This window comes from Rhamphochromis longiceps, linkage group LG1 (assembly GCF_057381845.1).
Source record: "Rhamphochromis longiceps isolate RC_006_pf linkage group LG1, R_longiceps_female_GT1.1, whole genome shotgun sequence".
Classification (NCBI taxonomy): Eukaryota; Metazoa; Chordata; class Actinopteri; order Cichliformes; family Cichlidae; genus Rhamphochromis; species Rhamphochromis longiceps.
The window spans coordinates 6,254,030-6,273,846 of record NC_140557.1 but is presented as its reverse complement, the minus strand read 5'-3'; the positions used below and the strand labels follow the sequence as shown (position 1 = coordinate 6,273,846).

The 19,817-nt window shown below is 38.5% G+C and overlaps 1 protein-coding gene across 3 annotated transcripts in view; it reads left to right on the top strand.

Moving 5' to 3' along the window:
* Positions 1-19,817, top strand: part of phkb (phosphorylase kinase, beta) — a 108,754-nt gene that overhangs the window by 40,167 nt on the left and 48,770 nt on the right. For all 3 annotated transcript variants that reach the window (XM_085414248.1, XM_085414334.1, XM_085414423.1), the window contains 7 exons: positions 1,207-1,270; positions 5,255-5,350; positions 7,981-8,178; positions 13,392-13,449; positions 14,137-14,214; positions 16,499-16,657; positions 16,995-17,089. In XM_085414248.1, coding sequence (XP_085270374.1) covers positions 1,207-1,270; positions 5,255-5,350; positions 7,981-8,178; positions 13,392-13,449; positions 14,137-14,214; positions 16,499-16,657; positions 16,995-17,089 — 748 coding nt within the window. The remainder of the gene's footprint in view (positions 1-1,206; positions 1,271-5,254; positions 5,351-7,980; positions 8,179-13,391; positions 13,450-14,136; positions 14,215-16,498; positions 16,658-16,994; positions 17,090-19,817) is intronic.

Below are 19,817 nucleotides of genomic sequence, written 5' to 3'. Positions count from 1 at the left end.
ATTGGCACCAGCCTGTCAAGATGTCCTCAAGAAAAGATAACAAATTCAGTGCATTGAGGAGTGCTGTGTCTTTTCGTGTTTCTATCTCTCCATGCCATGCTTTTGGATTCCCCCAGTTAATGAGTTGGCTTATATATGTACTTTTGTATTAATTACCATGGCGTATCCAAAAACGAAACAATTCAGAATGGCTCCATGGAAACACGATCTGTATAATAATCAAACTCCATATTAGAACCATTCCTCATCTGTCACGTCCGGCTTCGAAACACGAATATGGCTCTAAGCTCACAGGATTCACAATGGATCATTCCTGAGCAGTCGGTGGTTCTGTCAACTGCAGAATCACAATCACAATGAGTTTGTCCATTTTTAATCAAGTAAAGAAAAGTTGGTGTGTGTGGATCAATACTGAACCACTGTATGTAAACACACCTACTCTCAGAGTAGCAGAAGACTGTTGTACAGTCTGCAGCAATATTTTCATCATGCGAATCCTTATCTCCACCTGTCAATCGACATGGTTGCATCATCATTTTACTCTGGTCCTGATTCCAAGCATCACTTTTTTTAACACCCTGGGTTTCCACAAAGCTTTAAAGCATTCTATGTACATGTGAGGTACTGTCAGGATTTCTGACCACTGCTGTCAGTTTGCGCGTGTTTGTGTATCTCTGTGTGTTACACAAAACTACTTTCAGCAGAACTCTTTTAGAGGCTAAATTAGCCTCCCATCATCTGTACTAATGCTTTTTAATATGTCAGCACATCTACCACCAGTCAGTGGCAAGTTTCCTGCATTTTTTCCCTTTCTCCTCTCTGAAAGGGAAACAAAATGACAGTAAAATTGATTCACATTTAGGCTGCATTGCAATCACAGTAGCCAGCCACTGTGAAATGCACTATGTTTTTTTTTTTCTCTCCTCTCCATCATCCATTATCGAAAGTAGACCACAATCTCAGGAGCCTTCAGCTTTATTGAATCCTAACAGATAGCCATTTAAGATTCAAATGTGATTCAGAAGGCTTTCTGGTGAACTTTGGGGACTTTTGACATTTTCAAAACACATTTGGTTTACGTTGCATCATTTTTTCTGCTTTCTTAAGAATGAAAAATAATATATTCTTAAACTGATCAATGTTAGATTGAATTATACTTGCTTATTGTATGTTTTGGTGAAAGTTTGCAGTTTCTTTTCTTTTCAGCTCTGTGGGCCTTGCTAAAGCTGCACTGGAGGCCATCAATGGATTCAACCTGTTTGGAAACCAGGTATTTGATTCCCTGACTTCTTATACTTTGCCACCTCTTCCGAACTCACATTGATTTGTCTCCTGTTTAACTGTGCCACCAGGTAGTAGACTGCATTATAGCCCATTCAAATCTCCTCTGTACATCAAGAAGGTATCCTAGCTGGGTGCAATGTCACCCCGATGACCAGCCTGAATAGTAGAAAACTGCAGTTTATTTACAGGTAGACAGCATCAGTGTAATTAGTGCCGCTGTCACTGTAGCAAGATTGCTTCTCTGAGTGGACGATTGATCAGGAAAGTATGTTTGTGCATGTTTGTGTTTGTCTCAGCAAATTGTTTGTGCTTCTACAGACTGTGATCGATGGCCACAGTTGAATCAGGTTTCCCTCCAAATTTCAGAGGCTGTTTTTCTGTGTGCAAAGTCCATTAGTGGATATGTTTCTTATTTATTTATTTAATTTTTTTAGGAGAAGAAAACAGAGACATTCATTATACCTGCTAATGGATTGGAAAATGAAGCCTTCCACTTAGCAAGCTTCCTCTCTTATTATCTTTTCTTCATATTTTCTTCACTCGGGTATTTGCCCAGAATGGTTTGTGTGGCAGTTCTCTCCATTTAAGCTTAGACTCTTTATCTTCTCATCGTATGGCTGTCGGGTATGACCGTAAAGTTGCTGTTTGTGTTTCTCTTCTGAACATCTGCAAAATAAAGGATTTAACTGTGCCTGAAAATGGATTTTGTCATTGAGCTCAAGCTTGTTGAAAGAATCAATTTATAGAGGTGGCTGCTTTATGGTCCATGCTGTATGGGGCTTCTGTACATGTGAGAGAATGAGTGTGCCTGTCTCTGCCGGTCTCGTGCCCCTTTGTGGGAATGCTACAAGCTTTCCAGTTGCTTATTAATGATCTCTATCAATCTTGATGTCCCAGCTGACGCTCAAGCACCAAATGTAGCTCCTTCCCCTCGATGCCCTAAACCGGAACATTCAGTACTCTCTTAACTCTTCTATCATACTTTTGCACACTCTTGTGGCTGTATATCACAGTTAGCCTTTGTATTACATGGACAGACACGCATCCTTCAGTTTTGGAAAAGTCACACCCGACCCCTCACCACAGCCCCCTCAAAGTCACACTGAACGCATGATAGAAGCCTCTCGGTGTGACAAATTGAACTGGGCGGATAAAATTGATCTCACATGAGGAGGATCCTTCAACTTTAAAGCCGGTCTTTAAATTCACAGTGCTGTTTACACACGGCTCTACAATCAAATCCCAACACATTCTAGTTTCTCTCAAGGGACTGTCACCTAATTCACACCGTGTCAAGAGCAGGGATAAAGCAGAGCCAAGCACATGCCTAACAAAGTCCAGTTTAATATATTTCTGTAAATTAAATGTATTTCATACATATATCAGTGCATAGAAAGTGGTGCCAAGTTAAAGTTCAAAGTAAATCATTATAGTGTCTTTAAAAAATGGGCTTTAAATAATTGACATTCAATCAATGTTCATAGCAGACCATAAAAAAACCCAATGACATCAGTGGTTTTTTTGAGAGGCGTGAGCCAAATCCTCACAGTAGGTGGAAGGATGGTTGTATTGAGAAAAACCTGAAAATAATTTATATTGACAGATATTTGCCTTCAAAGACAATCAAAGACTGCAGGTTATAGTCAACTTTTTTTTTTTTTTTTTTTACTTCAGATCACTCATGAGGATGCATAGTGATAGATGCACAAGGAACAAGCAGTGCTTAGTTTTCTAAAATCAAAGTTGGTTTGAAGAAAACCTTAAAACAGCATCCACTGCTCAAAAAGGGTTGAGCTGTTGCACTGAAAGTATTCTACAGATTATGTCTTATCTTAACTCATTGCCTAGTTTTATTATTTTTTTTTTTATTGCTTAGTTCTGTTGGAAGAGATATTATGCTACAAATATACAGTGCATATTCAAACTTATTTTTTATTTTTTGTAAAAGAGGTAAATAGAAAAATGTAGTAGTTAAATCATGATAAGCTGGTTGGACTGTCTGCTTCTGCTTAAAAAATGTGACTAAATAAAAGAAGACAAAATGGCTCAAATCTAAAAGGCAAAAATACTCATTTCACATGCTTGCTTTGTGGGTTAGTGTTTTTATACGTTGCTTTTCTAACACTCTGTTTTCTTATGTGGGTTTTTTCACTAACTTGTCACAGCTGTCTACACTGGTGGCTAGCAATTCACTATGTATGCACTATGTAAATTTCTAGAGGAAAGCTTGCTGATTTGACTAAAAGCCTTGGCCAGATGTTTTTTTTTTCTTTCTTTTTTTTCTTTTTTTTTTAGAAATAAAAAACACGACATTGGCAATATTCATACATAATGCATCTGACTTGCATTAGAAACTGCTTAGCAGTTTGGGGGAATTGCCCACTTGGTTTCATATATGCACTGCTGATGGATGGATGAAGTGCAGTGGACTTAGGGCTGGGCGATATATCGAGTTTTTAAAACATCTCGATATATTTTTATACGAGATATAAGATGTGACAATATCCTTTATATCGATATAGTCTATGTTACGTTATAATTATAGTTGTGGAGCCGCAAGTTTGCCTCTCTTTCGTCCACTTTTGTCTCTACGCAACGTTACTCCGCCTCGCCTTCACTGAAGACAACTCCCCCTCCTCCCCCATCGCTTCACATGCAGGCAGCGACAAGACGGACACGGCAAATCTCCGTTAACGAGTTACTGCGCATCGCCCCATGCGTGGGGCTGGACGGCGTCAACGTGCTAACGAGCTAAACATGCTAACGAGCTAACAGCGCTAACCCTAAAATCCTTTCATTCTCTCAAAAGTTGATAGCGCGCCTTATGTATGAATTCTGGTTGTGCTTGATGGCCGCGAACTGATTTTATGTGGTACACGGCGCTCAGCAATCTGTCAAAAATGTTTGAGTACGACTTTGGTAAGCTACGGAGCTGCACCGCTTGATAGATTGTCGGCGCATTACGGCTACCGAGGAGCTTCGCGGAGTGATACGTACTGTGCATCAACGTAATATTACCGTATTGTGTGTGGATAAGGACCATAAATGGCACCTGTAAGAGACGTGGTTATGAAGCGGATTTCAAACTCCAGGCTATCAGTCACACAGTAAAACTTGGGAACAGAGCAGCTGTGAAATCTGTCTGTCTTTGTTATTACGCTCAGCGTCTTTTATTTTACATTTTGACTGCACAATTGTGAGCTCTTTGTTTAGCACAAAAACAACCTTGTTTTCTTTTATTTATGGAGCATTATTATTTAATGAATGCTCATAATTTAATTTTGAGTAATTTTTCATGTACATCTGTGCTGTATGTTAATAAAAGTGCCTGTGTGACATCTGGGACACAGCTTTGACTAAGAACTCTCTTTTTGTTCTTACTTTATGGCTTAAAAAAAAATCGAGATATATATCTTATATCGCCATCCAGCTAAAAAATATCGAGATATGAATTTTGGGTCATATCGCCCAGCCCTAAGTGGACTGTTTTCTCTCTTTTTTTTTTTTTTTTTTTTTTTTTAGAACCTGAAAAATGGTTTGATTGCTTCCCTTACTGAGTAAAAAGCACAAAATGTTCCCCCCCTTCCTCTCGTGGAAGTGTTTAAGTGCTCTGGATGGACAAACTGCATCGTGGTAGTAGTGCTTCATTTTTGTACAGGGAGACTTTTAAAGTGATCGGATGACTAGCTGTTGTTTAAGCACTCCCACACTGCACTTCAATAACATGAGCAATCCAAATATATCTGCCTGGTTTTACAGCAAAACAGTGTTTTGGTGTGTGGAGGTGTAATACCGGAGGCTTTGAAGCCAAATAATTTTAAGCATTTCCATATTTATTTATTTATTTTTATTTCTTTGGACAAATGGAGGTCTTTGTGTATGTTTGTCGTTTTGCACGTATAGAGCTATATGTTACTGTGAAGCACAAATTGTTTAGCTGTAAATTGAATGCTTTTCTTTTATGCTGCAGGGCTGCTCATGGTCTGTGATATTTGTGGATCTGGATGCTCACAACAGGAACAGGCAAACCCTTTGCTCTCTACTACCCAGAGAGTCTCGCTCCCATGTGAGTACATCAATCAATTTATTGACTGTGTACATCTTCTAAATAATTTTAATAAAACAAAGAAAAGCATACAGATTTTACAAGTAACAAAAGGCAGAAACGACACAAAGCAATATGTGCAATAGAGCACTTCTAAAATTTGCAAAATATTATCAGCTTCATATCTTAAACATCTTGTAGAGCCATTCACTCTCAGAGTGCAGGCTTTTCCGTGGTTCCTAGAGTTTCCAAACGTAGAATGAACTTAAGTCAGTGCTTTCAACTATCAATCCCCGCTTCTGTGGAACCAGCTCACAGTTTGGAGTTGAGATACTGGCACCCTCATACTTCTACAATTAGGCTTAAAACATTTCTGTTTGATAAAGCTTGGGGTTGTAGTCAGGACTCTCTCTGGTAACCATTTCTTCTTCATTATGCATTTTATTCTTGTTTCTCTTTTCTCTCCTTTTTTCTCTTCACTTTTACCTCACCCCTAAACCCTTACCCTGGTTCTGCTGGAAGTCTCTTCCAGAGAAAGAGGGGGGTTCTTTCTTCCCACCATTGCTTGCTTCATAGGGGATCGTCTGATTGTTGTAGTTCTCACTCTAATTAGTTTTTACCTTACAATATGAAGTGCTCTGAGGTGTCTGTTCTTGCAAATTGAATCAAACTCAGTAAACTGAATTTCACTGAAGGCTTATGACAAATTGGTACATGGTCTTGGGATGACAATGTCAGTCCAGCACAGTGAGCACTTTGCATTTGCTCAATTTTTAAAATATTTAAACTATTAACTATTGTAGAGAAATGTTGAACCAGCATACAGGAATGTGCAGTCAGAGCAAAAAAACTCCCACAGTATTTTTATGATATCCGCCTTGCAGTGATCGTTAAAACAGTGATCAAGTAACCTTTCGTTTTGCTCTAAAATGCAACAATCTTTTAAAATAGTTTATTCAAAAATCAAGAATCTTATTTTTATTTCCTTTTTGTTATTTTGTCTAAATTGATCATATTAGAACTAGAATAAATATTAAAATATTGTTTAAATGTTGCATTTTGTCTGTGAGCTGATCTCTTTGTTCTTAGAAAAATATCCACAGTTTCACAGCATGACGCAAACGTTTCCCCCAACGCTCTTTTACGGTGTAGAGAAGCAGCTGTATGCATAGTCTCTACAAAATAGTAGCCTGTCACGCATATGTCAGATAAGGTTAATTACACACATCAAACAGACCACGCACTCATGTCAGTGTGTCAGTAGATATCAATTCAACAATGTATGTTCCTCACGGTGCAGTCATTACACTGCCCGTACCTGAGCTCTTGATCGTACACCACTGACAAGAAATGGCAAAAGTAAGAGCTGGATATAGAGATGCAGGGAGGTAAAGCTCAAAGAAGAAAGCGTGAGGAAAATCTTTCCTACTCGCCAACACTCGCAGGCACTTAAATCATTACAGCTGTGTGTGCGTGTGTGTGTGTGTCGAACTTGTAAGCCAGAATTGTCTAGTCACCAACAGCCTGGGAGGAAATTAGTGTAATTAGACGATCAGCAATGGCATTATAGACATAGGAGACTGACATTAAGAAGTCTGAAGGAGTGCAGGAGACGCCAACAATTGTCAGGATTGTGTCAAGATATGCAAAACATCAATATATTATCACTATGTCATGTAATATGTCAAAAGATTGAAATCCAGTATTCAATTCTAGACACATTCAATACCTGCACAGAGTGTGTTGCAAGCTGATATGATTTCTCAGCTGTAGCTGCTGAGGATGTTACCATGTAGATTAGGGTTGTAACAAGAAGTTGAAGAATATAAATGAATAGGACTAGAAAGAGCTACACCTGGCTCCTCTGTGAGCTGCAGAGATATGTGCAAAGTATAAAAAAGAAACGCGCTACAAAGGAGAGCAGCAGAAATCAAAACAGAACAGAAATCTGGTCCTTAAGCGTTCATAGCCACGTCCATGTCAGAGCGCTTGTCCCTGCAGTTATTTTATAGATTCCAGTGCTCAGACAGGATATGGAAAGGCTTTGATTTTTGGAATCTGCCGTCTATTAATAAACTTTAAATATTCATAGCTGTTTGCAGTGAAGCTATGCCCTGATAGATTTCATTTCCCTTGCTCAATAGAGTAAACCAAACAATAAAATGGGACTATTAGATGCTCAGTCACAGTGGTTTGTCAAGCCTGATAACAAGATTCATTCCTAACCATAGCCTGTATGGTTAGTCATGTAGTCAGTGCTGTAGTGTTTTATTTATAAACCGACACTTTCACTCCTAAACATACTATGGGCATTCACGCATGTTTAATAAATCTTTCTGTAGAATATATAGATGTACAATAAATTATCTTATTGGCTTCCCTCATTTTATACTCAGAAGTTATGCAAAGTGACTGTGAGATGCAGTCATTGGGAAAAGTTTTGGTCCTTGTGGAATTTTCAAAATATTTCTCTGACCTAAAATGCCAGTGGATTTTTACACAAACACTAAATGTAGCTAAAAAAATATATATATTTAAAAAAAATGAAGTAAAAATATCAGCCTGGAAATATATATTATATATAGCAAATGTGGCAAAAACATTTCACGTAGTTCATAATTGTTGTAAATCTTTTTGTTTGTCTCCGGCAGAACACAGATGCAGCTTTACTTCCAACCATCAGCTATCCTGCGTTTGCTGTTGATGATGATGCTCTTTACACTCAGACACTTGACAAGATTGTCCGCAAGCTCCGTGGCAAATATGGCTTCAAACGTTTCCTCCGTGACGGCTACCGCACCGCAAACGAAGACAAGAATCGCCGCTACTACAAACCTGCTGAAATGAAGGTTTGTACTCGTGTTTTTTCTCTATATTCTGTTCTTCTTTGGATTAAAGCCACAGTTTTTGTTTCATTTTAAATAGCTCATTTGTATTTTGCCAATGCAAAGAAGAAATTATGGGGTATATTCCTAACGAAGATAATGTGATCCAAAATGTTTCTTGTTGTTCCAGGTTTTAATAAGATGGTCATTAGCGTAGCAGTTGAAATAAAAATTATATCTGTGAATAATATGCTTCAAATCTAGTAAATGGATTTTAAAAAAATTAACCTGACTTTCCATTAAAGAAAATGATCAGTTAGAGATTTACGAGCAGTGACATTTTAGAATTTTTAGACATCGAATAAATATATTGTGGTCCAGTGTGCTGACAGCTACACTTCTAGTCCTTTTGTCATGGTTTGTGATTCTTGTTGAGTATTTTCTTTAGCAATTTTCTCTTTTGTTATTCCTAATCTGTTTTTGCTTTTTCTTTTTTCGTTTTACCTCCTTTCTATTATTTTTATCTCTTTTAAAATTGTCTGCGCTGTTCTTATCACCTCTGTTTAATCTGCCTCACATGTTCCATAGCAGCTAATTATTCACAGAATTAAAGGATGATACTTTATTAGGTACACTTTGCTGCTTCAGAACTATCTTACCTCTTTGTTGGTAAAGTGCTGGAAACATCTTGGTGAGCCAGTCCAGTTTGAATTGAACCTTAAGGTGCATACCTTGACTATAACAAACAATTGAGTTACTGTTGTCTTATTGTTAGCTCTAATTAGTTTGGTCATTCACCTCAGACTTCATTCACCCCCCCCGAGAGAACTGATGTATATGCAATATTTCTTCTCTTTTTGGAACACTCTTTGTAAGTCATGGAGATGTAGATCAGCAGTTTCTGAAAGTCTTAGGCCAGCCCATCTGGCACCAAAAACCATGCCATGTTCAGAATCACTTAAATCACCATTCTTCCCCATACAGATGCTCAGTTTGAGCTGCAGGATGCCTAAGTGTGTTGCATTACTGCCATGTGATTGGCTGATTAGCTATTTTCATTAGTGAGCAATTTAGCAGCTGAACAAAATGACGAGTGTATGTGTGTGTGTGCGCGTGTAAAATATAGGTTTAATATAACTGAGTTGAACTCAATTGCCAGTAACCACAAGCACAGCTAGCAATGCATAACATGTGGAAAAGTTCAGCTTGAAAGTGCTTGACATTTCAAAAGTTTTCGAAATTCATAATCCTCCAAAGGTTTCATCCTTTTATGATAATGCTAAGAGATCTGCCTGCGACTTAGCCTCTCCCATTCCACGCATCCTAATCCCCCAGGTATTTCACCCTAAATCTTAGCGTGCATGTGTGTGGGTGCGCTGGGTATGCAGCTGAGTTGTTCCTTATCAGTGTGTATGCTCATGCATATACACCTATGTGAATGACCGGGCATTCATTGTCCTTTAGTGAATTCCCTGTGATCCTGGCCAAATGACAGTGCAGTCACTTTAGAAGCATACCATGAGTGAATCGCAGGCTGGACTCTTAATACTAAACAAATCATTACTTTACCTGGAGAGCTAGCCTGCTAGAATTAATGAGCTCAGAGAGGCGTTAGGTAAGAAAGCAGAGATCTGTGAGTTTAGACAGATGCTGGAGTTTCTGTTTGGCAGTGAAACACTAACCAACTGTTTCAAAAGGCCTAATCAGTTGTACCTAGTAGGGATGTATGTAATCAAAGAGTCACCTGACAGTAATTTGATTCCTTAATTACATTCATGATTCATTAAAAAGGATAGTCATCACTTTGTAGTGACAAAAGGTGACTTTTCTGTCTGAAAGGTGAGGCTGAGAAAAAAAGATTTAAAAAGGCACTGATGATGGAAGTGCTTGCTTGATATGTCAGAGTGGGCACTCATGGGGCTCCAACTCTGAACCACTTTGAAATGAGCTTTGTTTAATCCTGCGGCTAATAGGATACAAAGACTCTAAAGACTCTAAGAATTATCAAACAATGTTTAATGCCTCAGTTCCTTCAGGCTCCGTCCTGCCCTTAGTTCGACCAGCAGGCAGTCAGATTTGTTGTGGAAGACACTCTGGCCAGTTAACGTTTCATAATGTAAAAACCCAATTAATTTTTTCATTCATTAATTTTTTTTATTAATGAATTAAAAAAAGTGATTTGCCAGTTTCAGAATCCTCGCTGATTAATAGTGTTACAAATATAGTCGAAAAGCAATACCGTGAGTAAAATGTTACCTCTTTTGAGTCATAAGCCACCTCACAACAAAATGAAATGCTTTGAGTGTGTCTGACACAGTTTGCGTTTTATCTGGAGGAAAGAAATCACAGGTAGGCCGGGTTCCCCTGCAGAAGACATTGACTAAAGTTGTTGTTGGTGTTTAAGAGAGAATTCACAGCAGGGCAGGCGTCTGTGCTCCCTGTCTGTTTACCATTGACAGAGAGCAGCGGCAGCAGCCTGTGTGATAGACAGTTTTACCAATCAGTCGAGCTGCTCAAGCACAAAACACCAGGGATCCCTGTCTGTTTACAGCCTCAACGGGCCAAAAGGCACAGGCCTCACTGGGTGACTGCCTCAGCTCTCCTGTTCTCTCGTACTCTCTCCCCCCCGCCACCAAATACACCCCTCCCCTGCTTCTCTATCTCTTTATGCACTTGCCTTTCTTTTTTCCTTCCTCTCTATAACCCACCTGATAGCTGCTATTGCTTCCCGTCTTTGGTGAAATATACACCTCGAGACCTGCAGATCTACATAATCACAGAGTGCCGACATTTAAAGAAGCACATTAATACAGACATGAGTATCCGCTCAGTGAAAAGCACCTTCTAAGTGTGTTTGTACGAGCATGTGTGCCAGCTCAGCCAGGCATTTGTTATTGCATTAGGATGTCTCTGTTATCTTCCATCAGCGCAGAGATTATTGAAAAAGATAAGGTACAAAGATAGTCAGAACTAATTACTTTTATAGATAGAGGGACTAAAATGCAGACACACACGGACATATGCACACATGCATTTTGTATCGATGGATTTTTTTAAAGAGGCTAATAAAATTCTGCAGACTATTTGATCTTTTTACAAACTGACCTTTATTATTTTTAGTGTTTTTCCAAATTCGGTAACTAAAGGTGGGTTATTGTGTAGGGACAGTGTTTTGAGTTGATCCTCTTTAATTAAGCACTGAATTACTAAAGTGAATAATTGTCTGCTTAGCTTTATTGTCTATTGTAAATGTGACTTGTAATTGAATGGCTTAAGATTTTTGTTCGTTTGTTTGTGCATGGGTGCTTGTGTAAGATACAGTGCAAATACAGTAGATGAAGTGTGCAAGATTCAGAGAAAAATCCAGGAAGTGATGGTGTGAATTCAAGTGTTTATTTAGGGAACTTTTGTCTAGCTGCTGCCACTTGGTGCTTTTGATTTATTCACATTCATTTGACAGCAATGTGTTTATGAGCTGACAGGTTTAATTAAATAAATAAAATAAAAAACTGAATAAATTGGCCAAATAAGAGGAAGCAAGGAGGGAAAAACACTGAATGGTTTGACAAGTATAAAAAATGATAGAAATCATATGCCATGGCCTACAAAGTCACTAGTTCTTACTTGTGGGAAGAGGCATGGGTTACATTTTGCAGTGGATTTGTCAAAACAGCAACTGAGTTAATCTTTTAGAAAAAATTATGTTCATCTTAAATTAGACAAATGTGTGCCGAGGGTTTTGAAGTTGTTTTGGAGGCTAAAGGAAGCCGAACATCTTACTGAAATGACTTGGGTTGGTCTGTTCCAGGCAACATGAGAGCTGTCAATCAAACTTTGTTGCACACTAAACAGCTGGACCACAACCAAGCAATCTGCTGCATGTCTGGCGTGAGAAAGTGAATCAGTCAAAGGATTCTGATTTGTGATTTAGTATGAATACACAAGCAGAACTATCTACTATAAAATTCATGTATTTAATGTGAGCCAAAGCTCCCATATTTATAAATAGTTTGAATTAAAAGAAATTATAGGATTAGAGGCAAAACCCTTAACACTCGGTCAACTATTGTGGTGGGATCAGGTGGCTCAGTTATGCTATGGTGACATTGTGCTGATGCATTTTGGCTTCACTTGACCTTTTAGAGGGAAGGGTCACTGCAAAATCACCTTTCTTCTGTGATGGAGCGGTTCTGTCATGATGGGAGTGGTCATTGAACTACAATGAATTTGAGTATCACGCGTTATGGCCTTCACAGTCACCAGATCAGTCTCCACCACCATCATTAAAACATCCAAAAACAAAAATGTTTTGGAAGAACATGCCTCTAACAAGCTTTCAGAAACTTGAATAAAAACCTTAAAGGGTATATTGAAGCTTATTTGTAGCCTGACTAAATATGTATGATAGCTTTCAGTCCCATTTGTAACACATGGTATAGTTTATTGATTGGATTTTTGTTTGGACTTTATACTTTCAACTTTAGGTTATATAAAACTCCTGTGAACCTCACATTCTAAAATGTCAAGAAGAACTCGACCAGAACTAAAAGGCAACATCCATCCATCCTCATCCGCTTTATCCGAGGCCGGGTCGTGGGGGCAGCAGCCTAAGCAAACAATGTCTTTTTTTTTTAACTTAAGCACACAGCGAGTAGGTATTTATATTGTTAAACATACATTGTAATTCTCTTGTCTTTGTTATACTGAGTGAAATCTGACAAATCTTTGATATTGAAGGTCTGAGTTCACAGGCAACATGGCAGTGTTTTTTGCCACAGTGTCATTTTCTGAGCGCTGCTCTTAAGTGTTTGTTGTTGCTAGGTTACAAATAATACCTTATTTCATGTTAGGTTGTAAAAGACTGAAAGCCAAGATTTTGATTATTCAGTGATAGAGAAGTGACACTGAGTCCTCAGTAAAACTAAACTCCGACTTTCTATGTGTCTGTCTATTGTAAACATACTAAACTTTCACACCTCTAGATGTCCTCCTCAAAACAAACAGCCAAGTTTTTGAATTAGAAAAAAAAAGACCTTGTAAAGGATCAGTAATATTTCTCTCTATACTGACAGGTTTCATTCAGAATGTCACATCCTTTATATTTTTTCTCTGTGCCATACTGTTCCATATTCAGTGCTGCTCAAATTCAGCTTTAAAGCTCCTGCGCCTCTCTTCTCTTTGTGAAATGAAAAAAGCAATAATTCCTCCCCTCTCCTCCTCTCTCTGTCTTTCTCCAGCTTTTTGATGGGATCGAGTGCGAGTTTCCCATATTTTTCATCTACATGATGATTGACGGTAAGCCTTGTTCTATCCATTGCTGCTGTTATGGTGCCTCAAGTGGGTCATTGCCATGGTATAAGACAGACTTATAGCGTTTTACAGGAAATTACATTTTTCTCTGGTTTTAGAGGACATGGATACACACTTTTTTTCTCTTTTTTTTTAATTTGTTAGTGACCCAAAGTAAATGGTCAGAAATAAATGAAAGACTCTAGTTTTTCCTAAGCATTTCTTTCTTCCTTTTTTAAAAAAAAAAAAATAATCTAATAGCCCCTTTGCCTCTCTATATGCCACAGATTTTTCTTAAGACTAACAGACAACCTGCAGGGCCTGTTGCTCTATATGAAGCTATTCATCTTTATTGGCTCTGCTCAAAAGAAAAAAGGCAGTTAAACTGATCCAGACGGATACATCAATAACCAACAAGCCTCTACAATGAAATGCTCTTAAAAAAATCTTGTATACCTAGGAAGATTTTTATTGACAGTGCCTCACCATTTTTCAGTATTGTAAAACTATTTTATTAGGGTAACTTTGCCTGACTGATGCAGTTAACAGTTAGATGTGAAAAAGCATTTTCAATGTTTTATAGTGTGTGTGTGTGTGTGTGTGTGTGTGTGTGTGTGTGTGTGTGTGTGTGTGTGTGTGTGTGTGTGTGTGTGTGTGTGTGTGTGTGTGTGTGTGTGTGTGTGTGTGTTGTAGGGGTCTTCAGAGGAAATAAGGCCCAGGTCAAAGAATACCAGGAACTCCTTGAACCCATCATCTTTCAGTCGTATGAGGGTGAGTAACCACATAAAAGCCAACATGCACCCACACACATGCAGTGACCGCTGAATGAGGAAAACCGTGAACTCCTGAACACAAACATATATGATATTATCTCATCTGGCCTGTCAATATAGTTCTTTTTAATACTTTTGATTCTGTTCTCTCCCCTTCCGGCAGCGACAAACTTTCTCTTATTAAATCAGTTTTACATATTCATACACCACATACCAAGGTTCACAAGAGTGATGCATCCAAGTGAACTCAACCTTCCCTGTGAGCAAAAGAGCCTGGCTCATGCATTCACCGGTACACATTGATGTGAGAGGACACAGTTAAATGATGAGGATGTCAAGAGCTGGGTGTTTCTATTCATCTATTCATAAAAGAAATTGAAATAATTGGAGTGCAGAAAGGATAATGATGTGAAACAGAGCTGACTTAAGTTACCCTGAATGTCTCTGCAGAGCTCTTTGTACTGGTTCTGTATAAATTAACAAAACTCCTGAAGTTAATTGGCTGGGTTTTAGAGGAGAACACAAAGGGAGTGTTTTCTGTTTTACTGTTAAATACTTATTAAAAGTGTAAATCCACCAATGGATTTTGTACTGTCAGAAGCTGCTATTGTATCTTCTTTTGCTGGTTTGCCTGACCTCCCAGGAGTCAGGGGCTCCTATTGTTTTGATAATACATAAAGCACATGCAGGGTTCAGCTATTGAAGACATGCTAATATATTGTGATGAGTGAGTGAGGACGGTGGTGGGGTCCTCAACTACAGTTGTGCTAGCCTTGAAGTAAGCATTTATATTATTTATTTAGTATTAGTATTTATATTATACACTGCAGGTCTTAATGCTCAATTCTGATTTTTTTGATCAAATCTGATTTTTTTTGTCTGATTGTTCACACTACAAATAAAATGTGACAGCAAACGTGCTCTAGTGTGAACCCTCAAAGCGGCCCGCATGTGCAAAAGAAGACGTCACACACAACGCGCTCTGTTTAGACCCAGACCAGACAGTATTGTTTGACTGATGGCCGTTAATATAAAGACTTGTTTCGGACTTTACGTTTCCCAATTTTGCTTTAAGTTATAAAGTTATTTTGTTATTTAGATATGGCCTAATAATGATCCTTATTGCTGTTTTAGAGAGGAGCAGTGCTTCAAAGGATAGTTGCAGATTTCTGTCAGAATCTGCAGATTATACAGTACAAATAAAATGTTCACGTTTCTCCAACGCTGTCTTCCCAACAGTTTCACTAACATCTACACTGGATGACCAGGAAGCATTCACGATGTCTTCTCCGGCGCTGATAATTGGCGTCTGTCTTGTGTCAGTGACGTAAAAGACGGATTTAATGCGACATGACCATTCAAACAGCAGTCGCTTTCTAAAACATCAGATATGTATCGGATTCAGGACCACATACTAGAGTGACCCAGGTCGGATTTGAAAATATCGGATTTGTGCCGTTCACACTGTCATACCATGATCGGATATGGGCCGCATAGGGTCAGAAAAGTCGGATTTGATACGCTTTCACCTGCAGTGTGAACGTAGCCTAAGAGTGGGCACAAAAAGATTTAGTGTTCTTAGCTGTAGGTCCAGTTACAACCACTATGTGTGAAATATCCTGCTAAAGTGCTAAACTTAGATGGTTAACATGGTAAGCCCCATACTGCTAAAGAGAATTTTTAGTAGCATTAGCCAAGTTTTTGAATTAAGCTAAAAGTACAGGGGTGTCTCACGTAGCCATTTATAATTATCTGATTTTATTTATTTATTTATTTGTTTTTTAATAATAACAAAATAAAATAAAACTTAGTTTGGGAACAAATTGAAAAATACGCTTTAAAGTTATTTGCCTATATCGCAGCTGTGCCTCAGGAGTTACTGGTTGTCCACCAGTTGGAAGGTTGGTAGTTTAAATCCAGGCTCCTCCAGTCTGCAAAGTGTCCACAGGGAAGATAATGAACCCCAAATTGTTTCTAGTCCATCTAAATTCAAATACCAGGTTTTTTTTTATTAAAGTCCAGGTACACACAAAGGCTTCAGTAGAAACTGCATAAGAGTCATGTGTTTAAACATGCTAAGATGTAAAGGTGATCTTAAGTACAGCAGTGGTTCAAAGGTTAAACTCAGCATCTGTACTGCTGTATGATTTGTTGCTATTATCCCTGTGTGCCACCAGTGCAAAGTTACTGAAGTACATAGTTTTTGTACTATGTAAGAAGTAAAGATTATTTTTGCTTAGTCTTATGCACATAGAGCTTACACTTCTCGTTTCTCGTGCCAGGCCACGCTATAATCCCCAAGTACTACTATGTACCGGCTGACTTTGTGGAGGCGGAGCAGAACAAGCATGGGAGCCAGAAGCGTTTCCCTAGCAACTCTGGCCGTGATGGGAAAGTCTTCCTGTGGGGTCAGGCCCTGTACAACATTGCCAAGCTACTGGGTATGTCTGTGCGTCTGTGTGCTTAGTATGTCGACTTGAATTGATGCATTCATTCACTGTACTCTGACATTAATCTGCAAGTTCACGATTAACTTAAAACTAATATGTTTTCAATAGTTTTTCATTATGAATTATTTTTTGTAACTGTAGCTTAATACGTGTCTCACAATAATCCAAGGACCAAGTGTTTATGTGGGGTTTGTTTTCATTAAGTCTTTATGCGTTTACACTTAGTTACTTGTCAATAGTCGTGCGTCAGTATCCCACAGTATTCCCTACATTTTAATGGTATTCATATCTACCTTTTGTGGTATGTTTGTGTACATTCACTTTTCAGTGGATGAGCTGATCAGTCCCAAAGATATTGATCCAATTCATCGCTATGTGCCACGACAGGACCAGCGCAATGTCAGTATGCGGTACTCCAACCAGGTAAGCTCTGATGTAACTCTATCTGACGATCATCTGTCATCTACAGGCGTTTATTATCAGTACAACATCGGATTCAAGTGCTGAAGTGTTGTAAACTTATACTACCCCCCTGTAAATATGGCTGAAATCAAAGCATTTAAGAGCTTTTAGCCTATGAAGTAATTGCATCTTACACATGATGACAATCCTAATTGTTAGTTTATTCTAGATGTCAAGTAGCTGTAAGTGGAATTTTGCTGTAGATGCAGAAAGTGGGCAGCAAGTGGATTGCTCACTCTGCATTAAAAAAAAGAAAGAAAGAAAAGGACTTCTATATTTGTAATTTCTATCAACTGGGAGGGGAGTAAAAGGAGTGGAAATGTTAGCAGTTGTAATGAAAAATCAAAAGCTGATTGCTGATTGGAATACACTATATAATAATAAGAATGTCTCCAGTGGTGATGGTGTTCTCTGCTAGCAGCTTCTCCTCTTGTTTAAAAGTCTACATTTATTCAAATTTAAAACAGATATTTCGATTTTATGATTCTTATCAGGCTTATATCTGGATTCTTTATATAAGCTGCTCCAGGGTTATTCCTGGCATTTTAGATCAACAAACACCTGCATCAGAGGTACATAAACAAAAAGGTGGTAGGTGGGTGGAGGTGGTATTTAAAAAGGCGAGGTCCTCACTAAAGCCACTCTTGTTCCATGCCCACGTATTCACTTTTCAAATCTGGCTGGATTTATATATATTTTTTCCAAAACAATGACAATTGATGATACTGAACAAAACTATTGAGTGTAACTCAGACTAGCTAGAAACACAGTTCTTCACCGCACAGTGTTTAGAGTCTTTTTTTTTGACATGGTTTCAAAATGCAGATATACTGTTCATGCTCTGGAGTTTGCCTAGTCACATGTGTTACTGAAAATGAGATATCTAAACTGAGCCACACTGTTTCAGTATCAGCGATCTTAGAAATAACCAGGAAATTGTGGGAGAACCATAACTTATCAGAGTTCTACAGATCTTCACTTGCTGATGTTAAGTTTCATATTTCAGGAGGATTACATAAGCTATGACCTCACCTATTGTGCAGTTGCATGTGTCAGCCTCAAAGATGTACAGTAACCTCTCAATGCCAACTATACACCCACCCTTACTCCCGCAAGGCAATTCCCGCATCCTACCTTAAACCATTCACACTACTCAGTCCTGCTTACCACTGTTTGTTATTCATGTGTGGTAAGGTTTTAATTACTATTCATCCATCAACATCTAAACAAGCAGAAACTCTCATCTTATTTTACCTTGCCAAAGGCCAGGCTTGCAGACGAGGATTAAACCCAGTCAATTTTCTCCACAAACTACCTCCCTGAATAGCAATCATGTCTGAGGTTTAATTCTGTATCTGAGATGGCCGGCAGCTCTGTGGATCACACAGATGAAGGGTAGAGATACATACACACTGGAATGATTTTCATTTTCTTTGTTGTACAGCATCCTATTCTGTTGCTGTATGATGAATTGTGTTTTTGAAGCTAGGTCTATAAGACAGTACTAGAACAAGGCACACAAGAGAGGACATATCCTCAGAGGTATGATGAACACTAGACGGGATCAAATAGGTTGCCTGGAAAAAGATCAGCAGACAGAACAGACAGAGAGAAACAAACAGCGAGCCAGAAATGGAAAAGATCATGTCAGAAAAAATCAGCAGAAAATCATTTGTGAAGTGAGAAAATTTTAGAGAGAAATATTTGGTTCTGAGACGAACACGTATATTTTTAACTTTGTGAGGCTCACAAACATTCTTCAACTCAAGGAGGGCCACACTTACTGAAAGTTTTGGACATTTGCAAGCTCTGTGAAGACGTAACTCATCTCTCTTAATTCTGAATAATTTTTAAAGAAGGAAGCTCCCACGCCCATTACACTCCGTTACAGTTTTTGTTTACAACTTGTCTTGTCAGCTAGCAACTGAGTGCAGTTCAGAAGATAAGGGTTTGGTCTACATGTGTTCTTTTATTATGAAAACTGACCTGATGCTTTATGCTGTGTCGTTGTGTCGTTCTGTTGACTTCATCAGGTTAAAGAGGTGGGAAGTCTGGGCTTCTCAGCCCTGAACCCACAACCCAAACTCAAGTACTGCTTTTATCAGGTATCCAAAAAATTAGGCAGTGGTATGATAGCAAGCATTGGCTTTAGCAATTAGGATCAAGTCGAATCAGTTTCACCAGCTATTATATCAGGAGCCCAAAAGGCGTTCTCCCAATGGAATTCAGGCATTAGTTCCAGCACAGGGCATTCAAGTACTGTGGGTGACAACACAGGTGTATAAAATGTATGTTATTTTCACTCTTTTCAAACACACCTTCAAGCAACAGCATAGCTACTCGGAGTCATTGATCTAAGTCTTGAGCGTTGCTGAACGACTGAAAGCAGATTACTTACTAAGCTCTCTATGATCTTTGCATTTTGGAACAACCGTTGATTTTTAGCTGGGATCAAACAGAGGATTTTAAATATGTGTGTTTGTATTTGTTAATAGGATATCTACATATCAGCATCTTGGATGCAGAGGGATCGTTCTCAAAAGGAAATCAGTATGAGTATGTTTAGCTGGCAGCACTGCTTTTATGAATTCAGTGTTTAAAGAAGTGTGCCTTGTGTGCTAGACTCCTGTTAGGAGTAGGAGTAATGCTCAGAAATGTTCTAACAATAATACTCTTGAAAGTTGATTTG